The 21,100-nt window shown below is 42.7% G+C and overlaps 1 protein-coding gene across 3 annotated transcripts in view; it reads left to right on the top strand.

Moving 5' to 3' along the window:
* The first annotated feature begins 719 nt into the window (after positions 1–719).
* Positions 720–21,100, top strand: part of LOC115224432 (chromosome transmission fidelity protein 18 homolog) — a 44,683-nt gene continuing 24,302 nt past the window's right edge. For all 3 annotated transcript variants that reach the window (XR_005003785.1, XM_036513220.1, XM_029795334.2), the window contains exons 1-11: positions 720–1,115; positions 4,839–5,114; positions 6,787–6,957; positions 8,198–8,322; positions 9,268–9,351; positions 10,484–10,530; positions 12,983–13,175; positions 13,867–14,043; positions 14,351–14,448; positions 16,425–16,548; positions 19,532–19,635. Coding sequence is in view for 2 of the 3 variants with exons in the window: in XM_036513220.1 (XP_036369113.1) it covers positions 1,058–1,115; positions 4,839–5,114; positions 6,787–6,957; positions 8,198–8,322; positions 9,268–9,351; positions 10,484–10,530; positions 12,983–13,175; positions 13,867–14,043; positions 14,351–14,448; positions 16,425–16,548; positions 19,532–19,635 (1,457 nt within the window). In the remaining variant the exon portion in view is untranslated. The remainder of the gene's footprint in view (positions 1,116–4,838; positions 5,115–6,786; positions 6,958–8,197; positions 8,323–9,267; positions 9,352–10,483; positions 10,531–12,982; positions 13,176–13,866; positions 14,044–14,350; positions 14,449–16,424; positions 16,549–19,531; positions 19,636–21,100) is intronic.

Here is a 21,100-nt window from a genome sequence, read left to right as displayed (position 1 = left end):
CACTAAAAGAGAATGACTCTCCCCCAGACACACAACAGGATATAAAGTTTGCTGGAGAAGAACAAAGGTGCGTGAGTGAGTGAGAGATAAGTTTCTTTATTGGCCACACAGGGCTGCACACAGATGGGACAAGTTACAAGGTAGAGCTATTCTTTTGGGGATGAAAAAAACAAAAAACAAAAGAAAAGAAAGGTGGCGTAGGTTTTCGATCAAAAGGGATCGTAAAAGGGAAAAAGAAGAACCAAAAAAAAGAAGAAAAGGCAAAGGAACAAAAGAAAAGAGAAATGAAAAAAGAAGAAAAAAGGGGAAGAGGAAAAAAAACGATCAATAGGGATCGTGTATCACAGTGTTATGATATATGATGTAAAGGGGAAAGCAAGTAAGGTTTATCCGTGGGAAGAAAAGCCTACGAAAAAGACCACGGTAACCTTGGTCAATATTGTTATATGTTACCACATTTGTTTGCAAGTGGGTAACCCTCTGTTTTCAATTTCTGGGTTCATAGGATTATGCTCAAGGTGGCTTCGTCATTCATACGTGCCATCATTGCTACATTCACCCATCATTTTTTAAAACATTCGCTAGACAAAACTTGAGTGAGAGGTAGATAGATAGATAGAGAGAGAAAGAAAGAAAGATAGATAGATAGAGAGAAAGAGAGAGAGAGAGAGAGAGAGAGATTGGTAAGGGAGATAAATCTGGTGTGTCGTCATATTTCGCGGGAAAATGAATTTCTCGAGAAAATGAATTTCTCGAAATCAGCTGTAAACACAACTGATTGAGTCAGTGCGATGGTTGTAGGCATGCGTTTGTAGATATTGCAATAGCTATATACTCATGGAGATAGCTATATAACATATATCAATATACAGAAATACTTGGCTTGCGAAAGAAGTGGGATTTAACAACCAAAATACAAACACGATGCATTTGTAGGTTCCATACCTGTTCACACATCCCTAAATACACACATACATACACACACACACTCGTATACCTACCCTTTATATATAAACTTGGATTTTAGGAAAATAAGAGTGGATAAACAGCTACAAAAATGGATGAGTTTGAATTAATGTACGCCGACGAAATGGAAGCGATGGACGATTTAGAAGGTAAGTTTGTATATAAATAAGATGATATAATTACAATAGGATATATTACAGATTTGTCGTATTCAGGATATTTGTTACCGTTTCGATTAATCTCTGACGGAATTTTGACCAATTCCGAGCGTGAGTTGTAGAAACTGAAAGAAAGAAAGAAACAGACACTTGTTCCCAGATTTTTCGATGAGAGATTTATGTTGCGAAACATACTTTTACCACCGTTTCGTGTTGTTGAAATCCATGAATGTCTTATTATTAACGCAAAGGAAATCGGGCGATCTTTCGTCTCTAGTAGACCTTTCCGTCGATTTCCGTAAAAAAATTTATTTTTTTTTTACATATGGGCTTGCGGGAACTTTTGAAGTAATATACATACATATACACATACACCGAGTAAAAAATTTCAGTTATCACTTTCTTTCGCACATTACTTTCTCTGTCTCTTCGCACACACTAACAGAAGCACTTCACTTACACAACATACTGTCTGTCTCCCACACCCCATCAAACACACACACACACACACGTACATCAATGCTTCCCCTGCACGGTAACTTCAAAAGAACTTCCTCGTCATACAATCGCTTTCTCTTAGTCTCTTTCGCTCTCATTACTTCAAAAGTTCCCGCAAGCCCATATGTAAAAAAAAAAAGAAGTTTTTTACGGAAATCGACGGAAAGGTCTACTAGAGACGAAAGATTGCCCCAAAAATAATTTTAAAAATTACCACAAACCGATATGGAATCGTTAGAGCGCCGGAAAATTCTATTTCGGTGTTTCTTCAATTTCTTTAACGTTCTGGGGTCGTTTCGAATAAAGCATTACTCAAATACTGGGATCGTTATAATCGATTAATTCTCTCCTAAAAATTGCTGAACATGTACACACATATCCGAAACATTAATATTATTAATTATAATCCTTTTCTTCCCTGTTGGGAAATAAAATATCTACGGAGGTAACGAATTCGTACACCACCCGTTTCCGCTGTAACAAAAACCCTAAACCTAAGCCCCAACCACCGGGTGTGCGATTTCTTTACTTTCGCCTAAAACGTCAATGATTCGATGTCTTTCCGACCATTCTGCAGCAACTTTTTGTCTTTCCTCATATAAAAAATCCACTTTTCTCGGTTGAGCTTCAACCGTTTTATGTCACGTTGTCGAATCTGGACGTAAACAACGAACCCCTTCATTGATACAAAACGGAAGGGGCCACACGAAAACGACATTCACATAACTTACAAAAATAAATCGCTATTTTGCATAATGGACTTCTAAGATTAATTAACCCGAGTTAATTATCATTTCATGATAAGGGGAAGGAAATAAACAGCAGAAATGCTTTGCCCAACGCAAAAATTTGTAGAAGTTACTTAAAAACGGTGAAAATTCTTCTGGTTGTGATTGAAGTCGTCACAATGTTGGAAATCCTTGTGTATTTTCAGCCTTTTCCTCGGGGTCGCAACTGCAGACCCTAGAATTTTTGTAGCTATTAGAGGACATTATGCGTGTACAGTAAATAATAGTTTATAAGCCAATTAGGGCAACTGTAATCTTATTCTAGAAATTACACTTTCAGAACTTCCTCCTCTACTGCTAACTTGGTTGTCTAGGTAACGGAATCTATTTACTATTTCTAAGGATTCCCCCTGACATTTGAAGAAGTCTATTTGTGCATTTTTAGTGTCTGTTATACCGACACATCTGCCACCCAAAGACTCCTTCCTCTATTAACCCTCCTAGATGTCTTGCAAACAACTTGCACATGCAAGTGCTACCAGTTAAAAGCTCCCTATACCGGAAGCTAGCAAGTGTATGGGGTCATCAGGAGAGAATGCGCGCCGTTTTGGGGCCTACCTCTCGACGGCATCAATGCGCACCGGCCCCCCTCACTGATATGAGGCCTCGCTAGCTAGATCAGCTGGTTATGAAGAACTCAATATACACTGCAGCATCTCTTACATGTCCATAGTTTGCGCTCGGTACATCTTATGGAATTTCTACCTAAACCTTTTCTACGTATCGAGCAGGACCATCTACCTGAAGGGATTTGTAACTTATCTGTTTTCCTACTTACTAGGATCTTTGATCTTTGCTAAATTAACCCAACGGTCACCAAGCATCTTGCAAGACAAAGGTCACCTCAGATGGTTCCAAACACCATCTTAATCTTTTAGCATCTAAATTGACCATATCTGGTCCAAATATGCCGCCTGTTTTATGTTCAAACTGACCAGGTCTAGCCTCTCACACCTACCCTACAATGTCATTCTGAATATAGACAATAACATCATCAAAATCCCAAAGCTATGAGCCAATGCATGACAAATTCAAAACAATGGGAATAAATAAACTTCACTTTTAGCTGTACAATTTGGACACTAAAAGCGTAAGAATGACAAATTCTTTACTATTTTCAAAATTCTTTAAAATATAAGCAGTATATTTCAATGAAAATCATCATCATCATCATTGTCATCGTATAACGTCTGTTTTCCATGCTAGCATGGGTTGGACGGTTTGACTGGGGTTTGGGAAGCCAGGAGGCTGCACCAGGCTCCAGTCTGATCTGGCAGTGTTTCTACGGCTGGATGCCCTTCCTAATGCCAACCATTCCGTGAGTGTAGTGGGTGATTTTTACGTACCACCGGCACAGGTGCCAGGGGAGGCTGGCAGTGGCCACGATCAGTTGGTGCTTTTTACGTGCCACTGGCACAGGTATCACAACTACAATCTCCATTTGATATTTATTTTGATGTTGATGTACTTGACTCAATAGGTCTCCTCAAGCACAGCAGGTCACGTGCCAAGCATGGTAACAAAATGGTTAAAGTGATCTAAATACAAATCTTCCAACAAAGATTTTGTGTTGTGTTCCAAATGCCAGCTTAATAATAACAACAAAGTTGTTTTAATAAATTCTTCAGAGGCGCAGGAGTGGCTGTGTGGTAAGTAGCTTGCTAACCAACCACATGGTTCCGGGTTCAGTCCCACTGCATGGCACCTTGGGCAAGTGTCTTCTACTATAGCCTCGGGCCGACCAAAGCCTTGTGAGTGGATTTGGTAGACGGAAACTGAAAGAAGCCCGTCGTATATATGTATATATATATATATGTGCGTGTGTTTGTGTATCTGTGTTTGTCCCCCTAGCATTGCTTGACAACCGATGCTGGTGTGTTTACGTCCCCGTCACTTAGCGGTTCGGCAAAAGAGACCGATAGAATAAGTACTGGGCTTACAAAGAATAAGTCCCAAGGTCGATTTGCTCGACTAAAGGTGGTGCTCCAGCATGGCCGCAGTCAAATGACTGAAACAAGTAAAAAAAAAAAAAAAATTATTTTGTAAATTAATTGAAATAAAAGTAGTCTATATCTATATTTCTTTACTGCCCAGAAGGGGCTAAACATAGAGGGGACAAACAAGGACAGACGAAGGGATTGAGTCGATTATATCGCCCCCAGTGCGAAACTGGTACTTTATTTATCGACCCCGAAAGGATGAAAGGCAAAGTAGTCTATATCAGCAGAAATATAGCAACGTAAGGACCAATCCTTACCAGATTTCTATGTTTCCATTCACAGCAAGCCTCTTCTACAAAATTTAGCTTTGTTCCTGCATGAAGGAAACCTTGTCTGATTGTTGAAACATGGAAAAATGATTTTATCTGATTGTTGAAATATTTCACAGAATTATTCTTTGGTTCCTCATGTTTTGTTATGTCTTTCAGTTCCAGAAATAACGGCTCCTGCTTCCAGGCGTTCTTTAAACTTCAATTCTGGTGGGACACAGAAGAATAAAGAAATTCGCCCAGACAAAGCTTTGAATTTGAGTTCTGAGTTTACCGAAATTGATCCTTTCTCTCCAGATAAGATAATTAACGAGCAGCTAAGGAATGGGCAATCGAAGCGTCTGCTGGAATTTCCATCCGAGGGTGAGATGGAAGAGATTTTGGCTGCTGGCGCTGAGCAGTCTGAAAACGGTAAAGCAACTTCATCAAATAATGGTAAGTTTTAATTAAAATTTCATTTAATATCAGTGTGCAGGAACAATGAGGCACAGAGTAAAGCTGGATGTAAAAGGAATTGGGGGGGGGGCGTTGTTCTGGTCATGTGACATGTATGGTCATGTGACGTGTATGGTCATGTGACGTGTTCTGGTCGTGTGACGTAATGACACTGATGTGCAGAAAAATATCAGAAGTTCCATGGAGACAAAATAAATTGGTAGAGCAGTCGAGTTGATCTTTTTAAGGTGTCACCCGGGCAGCAGTGAAGGTGCATGGCTCAGTGGTTAGAGCGTCAGGCTCGCAATCATGAGGAAGTGAGTTCGATTCCCAGACCAAGCTGTGTTGTGTTCTTGAGCAAGACATATAGGCGCAGGAGTGGCTGTGTGGTAAGTAGCTTGCTAACCAACCACATGGTTCCGGGTTCAGTCCCACTGCGTGACATCTTGGGCAAGTGTCTTCTGCTATAGCCCCGGGCCGACCAATGACTTGTGAGTGGATTTGGTAGACGGAAACTGAAAGAAGCCTGTTGTATATATGTATATATATATATATATATATGTGTTTGTCCCCCTAGCATTGCTTGACAACCGATGCTGGTGTGTTTACGTCCCCGTCACTTAGCGGTTCGGCAGAAGAGACCGATAGAATAAGTACTGGGCTTACAAAGAATAAGTCCTGGTGTCGATTTGCTCGACTAAAGGCGGTGCTCCAGCATGGCCGCAGTCAAATGACTGAAACAAGTAAAATGTAAGACACTTTATTTTCACGTTGCTCCAGTTTACTCAGCTGTAGAAATGGGTTGCGACGTCTCAGGTGCCAAGCTGTATCGGCCCCTTTGCCTTCCCCTTGGATAACATCGGTGGCACGGAGAGGGGAGGCCGGTATCCATGGGCGACTGAAGGTCTTCTATAAACAACCATGCTAGGACTTGGAGGGGAACTTTCTAGGTGCAATCCCATGGTCATTTATGACCGAAGGGTGTCTTTATCCTTTATCCCAGCATGACCGTAGTACAGGGACCTGGAAATAAAAGAATATACATATTTCTATTCACCCCTGGGGTGCAGAATAATACTTGTGTCAAGGGAGATGACTTCGCAGATCAAAGAGTTATTTCCCTTTATAGTTGTGTGTTTGCTTGAATTATCATCGAATTTTAAGGTTTTATTCGAAAAGGCATCGTTCCTCGTCTCGGTATTGGCTAATTCTTGGATCTCGCTGCTGGGTGTCGTCCTGTCTACTGTTATAAACATCGACTATACACCACCGTCCTGCTGAGCTGGTGAAATACTGACCGAATTCTTTAAAATCACACCTTGCTTCTCTTCAAGGTATGACCGTGTGTATACGCCTCTGTAACTTAGCAGTTCAGCAAAAGAGACCAATAGAATAAGTAGCAGGCTTAGAGGAAAAGCGCTGGGGTCAATTCATTTGATTAACAAAAATTCTTCAAGTGCTCCAGCATGGCCTCAATTAATGACAAACAGATAAAAGATAAACTAAAATATCTTCCAGAAGCATAGTCTCAGACCAATGTAATATGTTCCTGTATATCCGTTAACAACTGGGATGGCCATGGATAGAACGTCTTTGATCATTGATCTGCTCCTTCAGTTTTGTTTTTACATTTTTTTAAAAAGAAATATTTTATCTTTCTCCTTATTTGTAGCTGTTCCTTCTGCTAAAAGACAGAAACGAATGCCAGACACAACGTCTGGAAACTTTGATGTGGAACCAACGATTCGGCACGATGTTCTTGATGACGACCTTTGCACAGAAATAGAAACTTTACGACGAATGGCAAGGAATTCTCAGGAATATCAACAAACACAAAGTCAAGGTAAACTGCTTTATCTGCTTGCAATATAAACAATAACATCATCATCATCGTCATCTCTGCTGTTTTAACATTCATTTTTCCATGCTTACTCGATGTATTATGGGTCGGGTGGGGCGTGGGATGGCTGCCTTATAACTACCACCTGTGTCATCTCTTGTGAAAGGTAGGAGAGTCCAGTTTGCTGGACATTGTTGTAGAGCTGAAAAAGAAGTAATTTCTACTCTTCTCCTCTGGAAGCCATCTGCTCGCAATACCAGAGGGCGCACACTCTCCTACCCTGATGTAATCTCCAGGGATACAGGCATCCAGCAACAGGACCTCCGTAATGCCATGATGGACCGTGAAGTCTGGCGTAGCATGGTAAATTCCATTGTCTCGACCACGATCGAACAATGATGATGATGATGTGTCACTGCGTCCACTGCTTGTTGGTGGTTCTCATCTACTCCTGATGGACAACACCTTTGCACTGCTCAGGTGACAATCCTCCAACCCATGGGTCTGTTTTTTTGGGGTAGTATTTGCTGGTGAGGGTTTTAAATGAGGTCTGAGTGCAAATCCTACCTCAACCTCTCTTAGTCATCTTTTATGATGACACACAGAGGAAACATTGGGTCTATTCTTTGACATGCTTGTCCCCACACAGCACTAGAGCAATGTGAAATCAAGAAGTGTTTTGCTCAAGAACACAACAAGCTACCCAGTCCAGGAATCGAACCCACAATCTGGCCGTTGTGAGTGCAACACCCTAACACCACATCTGCATGGGTTAGATGGAATGTATTGAAGCAGATTTTCTGTGGTTGGTGTTTGTATATGGATGCTTGCTTATGGCTGTTATGCAATGCCAAGACATGGACACACGCACACACACATATATATAATACACTCATATATACTTACACACATTCCACTCATTCATACACACACACATACATGATTAGGTTTTCATCTACTGAAGCTACTCACAAATCTTTGGTCAATCCAGGGGCTATAGTAGAAGATACTTGCTCAAGGTGCCATGCAGTGTTTGTCTGTGTGGCCTTTGGCTAGCAAGACAACTATTTAGGAAAATGAAGAGAAATATAAACAAGCAACAACCGGTGAATGTGTTTGTGGGCTTCATTTGTTCTGACTTTTTTGAAATCTTAATAAGATTTGTTTTGAATATTCAGTTCCTTATCGAAATTCTTTTGAAATAAATTCAAAAATCTTTGAGTCAGTTCTTTTGTTTTTACAGATGCCAAGAAACAGAGGCAGCGCGTCAGTTTCTCCATTCCAAAGACTAATTTCTTCAGTGTCACATCTTCTGATGGCACTCGAGCTTACATGAAGATGAGGAGCTGTGAAACTCTTGAAGCAGAGGTAAGACACAGGTGTGGAATGAGAGGAATCCTCATCTCATTCATGTTTCATTTTCGCTTGGTTTCCACACCTCAATTTCCACGCCTCAGTTTCCACATCTTGGTTTCCACGTCTCAGTATCCACATCTTGGTTTCCACATCTCGGTTTCCACACCTCAGTTTTCACATCTCAATTTTCACGTCTCGATTTCCACACCTCAGTTTCCGCACCTCAGTTTCCACATCTCGATTTCCACACCTCAGTTTCCACATCTTGGTTTTCACACCTCAGTTTCCACATCTCAGTTTTCACATCTCGATTTCCACACCTCAGTTTCCGCATCTCAGTTTCCACATCTTGGTTTTCACACCTCAGTTTCCACATCTCAGTTTTCACATCTCGATTTCCACACCTCAGTTTCACATCTCGATTTCCACATCTTGGTTTTCACATCTCGATTTCCACACCTCAGTTTCCACATCTCGATTTCCACACCTCAGTTTCCACATCTTGGTTTTCACATCTCAGTTTTCACATCTCGATTTCCACACCTCAGTTTCCACATCTTGGTTTTCACACCTCAGTTTCCACATCTCAGTTTTCACATCTCGATTTCCACATCTTGGTTTCCACACCTCAGTTTCTACATCTTGGTTTCCACACCTCAGTTTCCACATCTCAGTTTCCACACCTTGCAGCACAAATTTACAGAATTGCAGCAATAAATCAACTGAAAAAAACAAATTGCATTTGCTGCAACAGACATGCACATCCATTATTGCAGTGGCTAATATCGTATATAACTGCTTATGTACAGTTTCATACAATGAGTTAACTAGGTTGCTTGGTGTGCTAGAAATAGCAGCCAAATCTACTTTGTTTTGCACCTTATTGTTTTAAAGGCCATGGGCAAACTGTGGTCTTCAGGTAACTTCTAATTTGTTTTTATTCTTCTTCTTTGACAGGCTGCAAGAGTTATCAACACCAAGAATTCTCTGCAACTCCTTGATGAACCATTCTCGTTACTGATGGAGAAAATTGCTCTGGAGGTAAGTCCTGACTAATTTATGTGGCCACTGATGGCTCGGTGAATAGTTTGGTGCTATTGTAGCAGAATTAGGACATCTACCAAGTGGAGAATATTGGGGTCTCAAGAGGCTAATGTGGGGTGGGACATTACATCTATCTACCTATTTCTTTACTACCCACAATGGGCTAAACACAGAGGGGACAAATAAGGACAGACATAGGTATTAAGACGATTACATCGACCCCAGTGCGTAACTGGTACTTAATTTATCGACCCAGAAAGGATGAAAGGCAAAGTCAACCTCGGCGGAATTTTGAACTCACAACGTAACGGCTGCCGAAATACCGCTAAGCATTTCGCCTGGCGTGCTAACGTTTCTGCCAGCATGTCGCCTTGCATCTATCTACCTGTCTACATACCTCTGTCTGTCTGGTCACCTGTCCATCAGCATACCTGCCTGCTTATATCTCTCTACCTGTCGATTTATATACTTACCTACCTATCTACCAAGCTGTCTGTCTGCCCATCCGGCCATTTACATATACATACCTATTTACACCTTTCTACCTATCTGTCTATCTGTCCATCCAGCCATCTCGATACCTGTCTGTCTATATACAGTACCTACCTACCTGTCTACTTATTTATCTGTCTGCCCATCCATCCATCTACATATCTACCTGCCTATATCTCTTTACCTAACAAAAGGCGGTGAGCTGGCAGAAACGTTAGCATGCCGAGCGAAATACGTAGCTGTATTTTGTCTGCCGTTACGTTCTGAGTTCAAATTCCGCCGAGGTCGACTTTGCCTTTCATCCTTTCGGGGTCGATAAATTAAGTACCAGTTACACACTGGGGTCGATGTAATCGACTTAATACCTATGTCTGTCCTTCTTTGTCCCCTCTGTGTTTAGCGCCTTGTGGGTAGTAAAGAAATAGGTAGATAGATGCAATGTCCCACCCCACTGGGGTTGATATAATCGACTTAATCCATTTGTCTGTCCTTCTTTGTCCCCTCTGTGTTTAGCCTCTTGTGGGTAGTAAAGAAATATATATCTCTTTACCTGTCTATCTATCTATTCCACCTGTGTGTATTTGAGACCATTCCTAATTCTTGAACCTGATCTCATTTTTTTCCCTTCTCTTTCCAGAAAGCCATAAAAATTTCAGAAGAAATCAATAATTTAGACTCAGCTACGTAAGTTTTACCATTTCCTTCCAGACAATTGTCTTTTAACCCTTTAGCATTTAAACCGGCCATATCCGGCCAAAAGTATTCTGCTTGTTTTATGTTCAAATTGGCCAGATCTGGTCTCTCACACCAACCCTACAATATTGTTTGAAAACTGAACAGCTACCTCATCAAAATCTCATAACTACAAGATAATGCAGGATTAGCTCAAAACAATGTGGATTAAAAAGGATTAACTTTGGCAGAATAATGTGAACACTAAAGGGTTAACTAGACCCTTCAGTGCACTTTCAATCATACCCTTAAGTATAATTTTAACCACACCCCTAAAAAACTAAATGCACTTCTAAGCCCAACTTTTACCCTCACCTTTATTTATACCAGCCGTATCCGGCCAAAATATCGAACCATTTTTATGTACAATGTAGCCATATCTGGCCTCTCACGCTAACCCTACAATGTCATTCTAAAAATTAACAGTCACCTCATGAAAATCTCAAAGCTTCAAGATAATGCAAGATTAATTCAAAACAAGGTGAATAAAAAAGCATTACATTTAACTCAGAATTCATCATCATCATCGTCGTTTAGCGTCTGCTTTCCATGCTGGCATGGGTTGGACAGTTCAACTGGGGTCTGGAAGCCAGAAGGCTGCCAAAAATTTGAAATCATCATCATCGTTTAGCATCCGCTTTCCATGCAAGCATGGGTTGGACGGTTCAACTGGGGTCTGGGAAGCCAGAAGGCTGCCAAAAATTTGAAATCATCATCATCGTTTAGCATCCGCTTTCCATGCTGGCATGGGTTGGACAGTTCAACTGGGGTCTGGGAAGCCAGAAGGCTGCCAAAAATTTGAAATCATCATCATCGTTTAGCATCCGCTTTCCATGCTGGCATGGGTTGGACAGTTCAACTGGGGTCTGGGAAGCCAGAAGGCTACCAAAAATTTGAAATCATCATCATCGTTTAGCATCCGCTTTCCATGCAAGCATGGGTTGGACGGTTCAACTGGGGTCTGGGAAGCCAGAAGGCTGCCAAAAATTTGAAATCATCATCATCGTTTAGCATCCGCTTTCCATGCTGGCATGGGTTGGACAGTTCAACTGGGGTCTGGGAAGCCAGAAGGCTGCCAAAAATTTGAAATCATCATCATCGTTTAGCATCCGCTTTCCATGCTGGCATGGGTTGGACAGTTCAACTGGGGTCTGGGAAGCCAGAAGGCTGCCAAAAATTTGAAATCATCATCATCGTTTAGCATCCGCTTTCCATGCTGGCATGGGTTGGACGGTTCAACTGGGGTCTGGGAAGCCAGAAGGCTGCCAAAAATTTGAAATCATCATCATCGTTTAGCATCCGCTTTCCATGCAAGCATGGGTTGGACAGTTCAACTGGGGTCTGGGAAGCAAGAAGGCTGCCAAAAATTTGAAATCATCATCATCGTTTAGCATCCGCTTTCCATGCAAGCATGGGTTGGACGGTTCAACTGGGGTCTGGGAAGCCAGAAGGCTGCCAAAAATTTGAAATCATCATCGTTTAGCATCCGCTTTCCATGCAAGCATGGGTTGGACAGTTCAACTGGGGTCTGGGAAGCCAGAAGGCTGCCAAAAATTTGAAATCATCATCATCGTTTAGCATCCGCTTTCCATGCAAGCATGGGTTGGACGGTTCAACTGGGGTCTGGGAAGCCAGAAGGCTGCCAAAAATTTGAAATCATCATCATCGTTTAGCATCTGCTTTCCATGCAAGCATGGGTTGGACGGTTCAACTGGGGTCTGGGAAGCCAGAAGGCTGCCAAAAATTTGAAATCATCATCATCGTTTAGCATCCGCTTTCCATGCAAGCATGGGTTGGACGGTTCAACTGGGGTCTGGGAAGCCAGAAGGCTGCCAAAAATTTGAAATCATCATCATCGATTAGCATCCGCTTTCCATGCAAGCATGGGTTGGACGGTTCAACTGGGGTCTGGGAAGCCAGAAGGCTGCCAAAAATTTGAAATCATCATCATCGTTTAGCATCCGCTTTCCATGCAAGCATGGGTTGGACAGTTCAACTGGGGTCTGGGAAGCCAGAAGGCTGCACCAGGCCCAGTCTGATCTGGCAATGTTTCTACGGCTGGATGCCCTTCCTAACGCCAACTACTCCGTGAGTGTAGTGGGTGCTTTTTACGTGCCACCGGCACAGGTGCCAGACGAGGCTGACAAACGGCCACGATCGGATGGTGCATTTTGCATTCTAAAGGGTTAAGTTCATCTTAATCACTTCTCTAATTGCATTACCCTAACCACATCCTTAATTATGCTCTATCTGTGCCATAGCCAGGAGGTAGGATAGGTTGAATGTGGCTGGTTTGAAGATAAAACAGGTAGAATATTTCGGCTGGATATGGCCAGTTTAAATGCTAAGGAGTCAGTGACACCTGGGAATTCAGACGTCTCTTATGTTTGTTGTTGTGTTGTAGGGAAGGTGGTTCAGTCGGTAGTGGACGGACGCATCCAGATGCAGAGGGTGTCCCTGGGGAAGAAATGGATGCACAGTCAGTACGTATGGATGACATCTACTGTGAAGAGCGGCCAGCAACAGCAGGGAATGAAGACAATTTGTGGGTGGACAAATATGCCCCAAGGTCTTACGCAGAGTTGCTCAGTGAAGAGGTAAGCTCTCAGGTTCAGTCCTGGCTTCTATCAAGTTTTTTTTTTTAGTATTAGGGGGTAACCCGGCTGGCAGACTGCAGCGTTGTTGTATAGGATAAAGTATGACAAGGGTTTGCAAGTTATGACAAGGGTTTGCAAAGTTACGACAAGGGCTTGCAAAGTTATGATAAGGACTTGCAAAGTTATGACAATGACTTGCAAAGTTATGACAAGGGTTTATAAAGTTATGACAAGGGCTTGCAAAGTTATGACAAGGGCTTGCAAAGTTACGACAATGACTTGCAAAGTTATGACAAGGGTTTATAAAGTTATGACAAGGGCTTGCAAAGTTATGATAAGGACTTGCAAAGTTATGACAATGACTTGCAAAGTTATGACAAGGGTTTATAAAGTTATGACAAGGGCTTGCAAAGTTATGTTAAGGACTTGCAAAGTTACGACAAGGGTTTGCAAGTTATGACAAGGGCTTGCAAAGTTATGACAAGGGCTTGCAAAGTTACGACAAGGGCTTGCAAAGTTATGACAAGGGTTTGCAAAGTTACGACAAGGGCTTGCAAAGTTACGACAAGGGCTTGCAAAGTTACGACAAGGGCTTGCAAAGTTATGACAAGGGCTTGCAAAGTTACGACAAGGGTTTCCATTGTTGTTTATGAGTCCAAGAGGGTGACTTTCTCGATTTCTCTTCTTACAGAATATCAACCGTTCCTTGTTGCATTGGTTGAAATTATGGGACCACGTTGTGTTTAACAAACCGATCAAAATGAACCGAAAGAAGGCTGATGTTAAGACAAATGTCCAGTTTAGCAAGAAGAAACAACAGCAAATGGTCAGCGAAGAATTGGACAAACAGAATCGTCCACTTCAGAAGGTAGACAACCTCACATTTGATTTGATTTTTTTTTTTTCCGTTTTTTTAAATCGAATATTTTTTTTTTAATGTTTGTCATTGTTTCGTAAAGTTTACAACTTTAACCCTGCTTCTTTATCATCATTGACACCATCCTCCTGATGATGATGATGATGAAAATCATCATCGTTATGATCATCATCATCATTATCATCTTCATTATCATAACCATCATCATCATCATCATCATCCTGACATTCATCTCACCCTAAACACACTGCAAGATGGTTCTTTTTTACCTTTTCTTTTTCACTTCTTATTTTTTTAGATTGTTTTGTTGAATGGTGCCCCTGGTCTGGGAAAGACAACATTGGCCCACGTCATTGCTAAACATGCAGGCTACAATGTAGTGGAGATGAATGCCAGGTAAGGGCAACAGTAATAACCCTTTCTTTTATAGGCCTGAAATCTGGTGGGAGGGAACTAGTCAATTACACTGACCCCTGTACTCCACTGGTACTTAATTTATCGACCCTGAAAGGATGAAAGGCAAAGTCGACCTTGATGGAATTTGAACTTAGTACGTAGTGGTGGATGAAATACAGCTAAGCATTTTCACCTGGCATGCTAACGAGTCTTATTTCTTTATTGCCCACAAGGGGCTAAACATAGAGAGGACAAACAAGGACAGACAAAGGGATTAAGTTGATTACATCAACTCCAGTGCATAACTGGTACTTAATTTATTGACCCCAAAAGGATGAAAGGCAAAGTCAACCTCGGTGGAATTTGAACTCAGATCTTAAAGACAGACGAAATACCACTAAACATTTTGCCTGGCGTCACCTTAGTCGTAGTAGTAGTAGTAATAATCCTTTCTATTATAGGCACAAGGCCTGAAATTTGGGGGAGGGGGATAGTTGATTACATTGACCCCAGTATGCACCTGGTACTTAATTTATTGACCCTGAAAGGATGAAAGGTGGAGTTGACATCGGCAGAATTTGAACTCAGAACATAGCGACAGGCGAAATACCGCTAAACATTTCGTCCAGTGTGCTAATGATTCTGCCATCTCGCCGCCTTGGGGACAACAATAATAACAACAGCACCAATAATAATAATAATAATAACCTGTGCCAGTGGCACGTAAAAAGCACCCACTACACTCACGGAGTGGTTGGCGTTAGGAAGGGCATCCAGCCGTAGAAACATTGCTACATCAGACTGGGCCTGGTGCAGCCTTCTGGCTTCCCAGACCCCAGTTGAACCGTCCAACCCATGCTAGCATGGAAAGCGGATGCTAAACAATGATGATGATTTCAAATTTTTGGCACAATGCTAGCAATTTTAGTGGGTGGGTAGAGGGTACTGGTTGATTCCATCATCCCCAGTGCTGAACTGGTGGTGCTTATTTTTACCAATCCTAAAAGAATGAGGAGCAAAGTCAGCCTCAACAGGATTTAAGCACAGAACATGTGGAACTGGAAGAAATGGCACAGAGTGTTTTGTCTAGCATGTTATGGATTCTGACAAATAACAGTAGGCAGAGGCTCTCGTGGCTTCTGATCTTAACTGATTGGAAGTGTTATCATGTACATTGTTTTGTCTTGGTATAAAAGATGGGCTACAGCAAATATTCTGCTCAATACCAGATTTGCTTGTCAGTTGTTTGAGCTTAACCAGTTAAGCATGTCCCTTAGTGGCTGACGATATGTGCATCTCTGATCGCGAGCAGAAGTAGTGGGGGAGCATCATAGCTATGTGTTGAGAGGAATTCTTTGGGGTTTGAATAATTCACTTTTGGAAACATGGGTGTTTTGTTCAACATCCTTAAACAACCCTTATTCAAGGACCTTTTGAGTGGGATAGGCTACTCGACCAGAAGAAAATTCTAACTGGGCCCCACCTGCAAAGTCATGCGCTGTTTATCTTCATATGAGATCACCATGTCGCGCACATATGGTTGTGATGCATGTGCCTAGTGTACCCTTATGAGCCAGGTAGTCATGATGGGTATACTGGGCTTCATATATTTTACCCCTGTGTCAATTTGATGGCATGCACTGCTCTCTCACTCAATAATAATATCTTTTCTACAATAGTAGTGTGAGTGTGTGGGAGTTTGCAGGGGTGTGTAGGGGAGGGGAAGTAAGCATCATCTGTAAAGATTATGTAGTGTTATCTAAAGATTATGAAGGATTAATGCAGGGGTGAGGATTACAAATGGTACCTGAATTGTGGGTGGATGGGTAGAGAGCTGCAAGAAGGGAGCAAATACGAGCGAGTAGTGGTGGGCATCTCCGGAAATAATTAAATATCCACTTACCTTTCTCCTGTTGCCTTTATTCTTTGATTGCTTCTGGAAATTTCTAAAGAAACCCTTCTTTTGTCTCTTGTAGTGATGACCGCAGTGAAGAAGTGGTGAAGACAAAGATAGAATCTGCAATTTTGATGAAATCAGTGGTTGAAAGTGACCCGCGCCCCAATTGTCTTATCATTGATGAAATAGATGGAGCCCCACAGGTACGTTAGTCCGTGTTGGGTGGAGGTGATGTGTTAGTTGGTTAGAATGGCTGTGTGGTAAGAAGCTTGATTCCCAACCACACGGTTCCGGGTTCAGTCCCACTGCGTGGCACTTTGGGCAAGGGTCTTCTACTATATCCTCGAGCTAACCAAAGCTTTCTGAATGGATTATGTTGGAGGAAACTGAAAGACGCCTGACAGGGTGTTGAACTCATGGTCGTAAGGTTGTGGTTCAATTCCTGGTCAGGGTAATCTGTTGTATTCTTGAGCAAGATACTTCACTGCAGTTCACTCAACTAGCAAGCAGCATCCTGTCTATTCGGGGAGTATACATGCCACATAACTAACCTTATGAGCCTGTAACTCGGAAAGGTGTGTGTGTGTGTATGTATGTATATATCACCGTGATCACCGTGACCGACCAGGCTATCAGATGTTGCTACACATCGCTGGTCACAATGCGCTTCACATTGTTTTAGCCTTCAAATGACGCCACCCCGCTGGCTAAGCGAGCAAGCCAACAGAAGAAAGAGTGGAAGAAAGTTGTGGTGAAAGAGTACAGCAGGGATCGCCACCACCCCCTGCCAGAGCACCGTGGAGCTTTAGGTGTTTTCGCTCAATAAACACTCACAACGCCCGGTCTGGGAATCGAAACCGCATCCTACGACTGCGAGTCCGCTGCCCTAACCACTGGGCCATTCCGCCTCCACGTATATATATATATATATATATATATATATATATGGAGAAAGCCTTCGACAGGGTCCCCCGATCCCTTATCTGGTGGGCAATGAGAAAACTAGGGATAGATGAATGGTTAGTGAGAGCTGTGCGGGCCATGTATAGGGACGCCGCTAGTAGGGTGAGAGTTGGAAATGAGTACAGTGAAGAATTCCGGGTAGAGGTAGGGGTCCACCAAGGCTCAGTACTCAGCCCCCTCCTATTTATCATAGTCCTCCAGGCAATAACGGAGGAATTCAAGACAGGATGCCCTTGGGAGCTCCTCTATGCTGATGACCTTGCTCTAATTGCTGAGTCGCTATCAGAACTGGAGGAGAAGTTTCAGGTGTGGAAACAAGGATTAGAATCGAAGGGCCTCAGAGTCAATCTAGCTAAAACCAAAGTCGTAATCAGTAGGAAGGTAGACAAATCACAAACACCTTCAGGTAGATGGCCCTGCTCGATCTGTAGAAAAGGTGTAGGTAGAAACTCTATAAGATGCACCAAGTGTAAGCTATGGACACATAAGAGATGCAGCAATGTCAAAGGAAGGCTAACTAGGAAGATGGTTTTTGTATGTGGCAGATGCTCAGGAACAATAAACACTGAAAATGCTCTGAGACCAACTTCCGTCACTTTCCAGGGAGAAAAACTAGAAATAGTTGATAGTTTCCGTTACCTAGGTGACCAAGTCAGCAGCGGGGGTGGGTGTGCTGAAAGTGTAACTGCTAGAGTAAGAATAGCTTGGGCAAAGTTCAGAGAGCTCTTACCTCTGCTGGTGACAAAAGGCCTCTCGCACAGAGTGAAAGGCAGACTGTATGATGCGTGTGTACGAACAGCCATGCTACATGGCAGTGAAACATGGGCCGTGACTGCTGAGGATATGCGTAAGCTCGCTAGAAATGAAGCCAGTATGCTCCGATGGATGTGTAATGCCGGTACTCACACTCGGCAGAGTGTAAGTACCTTGAGAGAAAAGCTGGACCTAAGAAGCATCAGTAGTGGTGTGCAAGAGAGACGTTTGCGCTGGTATGGTCATGTGGCGAGAATGGATGAAGATAGTTGTGTGAAAAAGTGCCACACCCTACCGGTTGAGGGAACCTGTGGAAGAGGCAGACCCAGGAAAACCTGGGACGAGGTGGTGAAGCACGACCTTCGAACTTTAGGTCTCACTGAGGAAATGACTAGAGACCGAGACCTCTGGAAGTGTGCTGTGCGCGAGAAGACCCGGCAGGACAAGTGAGTCCACAACCCGTGGCCTTCTACATGGGATGGAGCCAGCCTACGTATGCATACCTTCCCTTCTTGGGACACAAAACTCTACTTGTGAAGACGTGTTGAGGCAAGTGAGGATCAGAATCGAAATCGATCAATGGAAATTGCGGATGTGCTACCAGTGCCGGTGGCATGTCGAAACTCTGCTTGTGAAGACCCATTGAGGCAAGTGAGGATCAGAATCGAAATCGATCAATGGAAATCGATCAATGGAAATTGCAGATGTGTTACCAGTGCCGGTGGCATGTAAGAGAACTTTCCGTTTCGCGACCGTTGCCAGCACCGCCCCGTTTCGTGTCCGTTGCCAGCCTCGCCTGGCCCTCGTGCCGGTGGCACATAAAAAGCACCATCCGTTCGTGGCCGTTTGCCAGCTCTTTCTGGCACCAGTGCGGGTGGCACGTAAAAAGCACCCACTACACTCACGGAGTGGTTGGCGTTAGGAAGGGCATCCAGCCGTAGAAACACTGCCAGATTTGACTGGGCCTGATGAAGCCTTCTGGCTTCACAGACCCCAGTAGAACGTCCAACCCATGCTAGCATGGAAAACGGACGCTAAATGATGATGATGATGATGATGATATATATATATATATATATATATATATATATATATATAATATATATATATATATACACACACACACACATACATATGCTCATACCTTCTGGGCAACCTAATACCTTTACTACCCACAAGGGGCTAAACACAGAGGGGACAAACATGGACAGACAAACGGATTAAGTCGATTACATTGACCCCAGTGCATAACTGGTACTTAATTTATCAACCCCGAAAGGATGAAAGGCAAAGTCGACCTCGGCGGGATTTGAACTTGGAACGTAATGACAGATGAAATACAGCTATGCACTTCGCCCAGCGTGCTAACGTTTCTGCCAGCTCGCCGTCTTAATATATTCTTCACCTCACTTTTACTCTTAACTAGACACTGTTTATCTCTCTCTCTCTCTCTCTCTCTCTCATTTGCAGGCAGCCATCAATGTCCTCCTGCAATTGGCCAAAGAGGGACAAACAGGAAAAAAGAAAGAAAAAGGATTGTTACTTCGACCGATCATTTGTATTTGTAATGACATGTAAGTCTAGATCTTGTGTCTTCCCGACCTGAAGAAGATCATCTTAGTTCTTCTTTCTCTGCCGGTCTTTGAATATCTGTTCTTCCTTCTGTTAAGATCTAAGCTTAACTTTCAACATTCTCTTTTACTCTTTTTACTCTTTTACTTGTTTCAGTCATTTGACTGCGGCCATGCTGGAGCACCGCCTTTTAGTCGAGCAAATCGACCCCGGGACTTATTCTTTGTAAGCCCAGTACTTATTATATCGGTCTCTTTTGCCGAACCGCTAAGTGACGGGGGCGTAAACACACCAGCATCGGTTGTCAAGCGATGTTGGGGGGACAAACACACACACATACATATATATGATGGGCTTCTTTCAGTTTCCGTCTATCAAATCCACTCACAAGGCATTGGTCGGCCCGGGGCTATAGTAGAAGACACTTGCCCAAGGTGCCACGCAGTGGGACTGAACCCGGAACCATGTGGTTGGTTAGCAAGCTACTTACCACACAGCCACTCCTGTTGAACATTTTCTAAGTCTACTCAATCAGGGCTGATTTAAGACTAAACAATAATGACTAAAGACTTAAGAGTGCTTCTAACATTGATTAAAAACAAATGAGTATCTAACTTGTTTAAGGTCCGGGGGTTAATTCCCTAAAAGTTTTGATGTTAAGCCATTAGTATTATCTTTTACTTGTTTCGGTCACTAGACTGTGGCCATGCTGGGGCACCACCTCGAAGGATTTTGGTCAAATGAATTGACCCCGGTAGTTGTGTCTTCTTTTAAAGCCTGTTACTTAATCGATTGGTCTTTTTTGTCCAAACCGCAAAATTGGAGGGATGTAAGCAAACCAACACCGGTTGTCAAGCTGTGGTAGGTAACAAACACAAAGTCAAATCACACACACAACAGGCTTCTTTTAGTTTCCATCTATCAAATCCACTCACAAGGCTTTGGTCAACGTGAGGCTGTAGTAGAAGACACTTGGCTAAAGGTACTGCGCAGTGGGACTGAACCTAGAACCATGTGGTTGGGAAGCAAGCTTCTTACCTCAGAGTCACACCTGTTGAAAATAATCCTTTTTTTGCTATAGGCACAAGGTCTGAAATTTTGTGGGGAAGGGGCTAAGTTGATTACATTAACCCCAGTGTTCAACCAAAAGGATGAAAGGCAAAACCAACCTTGGAGGGATTTGAACCCAGAATGTAAGGATCCAAAAGAAAAGCTTCTAAACATTTAGTCCAATGTGGTTAATGATTCAGTCAGTGTTCCCACCTTACACCTGATGAAAATAATCATATCTATATATATAAAAGTGAAGTTGTGTGCTGTCTGTCTCCTCCGATTTAGATTCCTAACTACTCCCACATTTTGCGGTGCAGTTTAACCAAAACCGGGTATCTTATAGTCGTGATTCATATCGAGCCCTTCTGGGTATTAGCGCACGTCTACGATGAGTCTACGATTTAAAAAAAAATT

The sequence above is a fragment of the Octopus sinensis genome, linkage group LG25, assembly GCF_006345805.1.
Source record: "Octopus sinensis linkage group LG25, ASM634580v1, whole genome shotgun sequence".
NCBI lineage: Eukaryota > Metazoa > Mollusca > Cephalopoda > Octopoda > Octopodidae > Octopus > Octopus sinensis.
The sequence above is the reverse complement of the archived record's forward strand: the minus strand, read 5'-3'. Positions and strand labels throughout refer to the sequence as shown.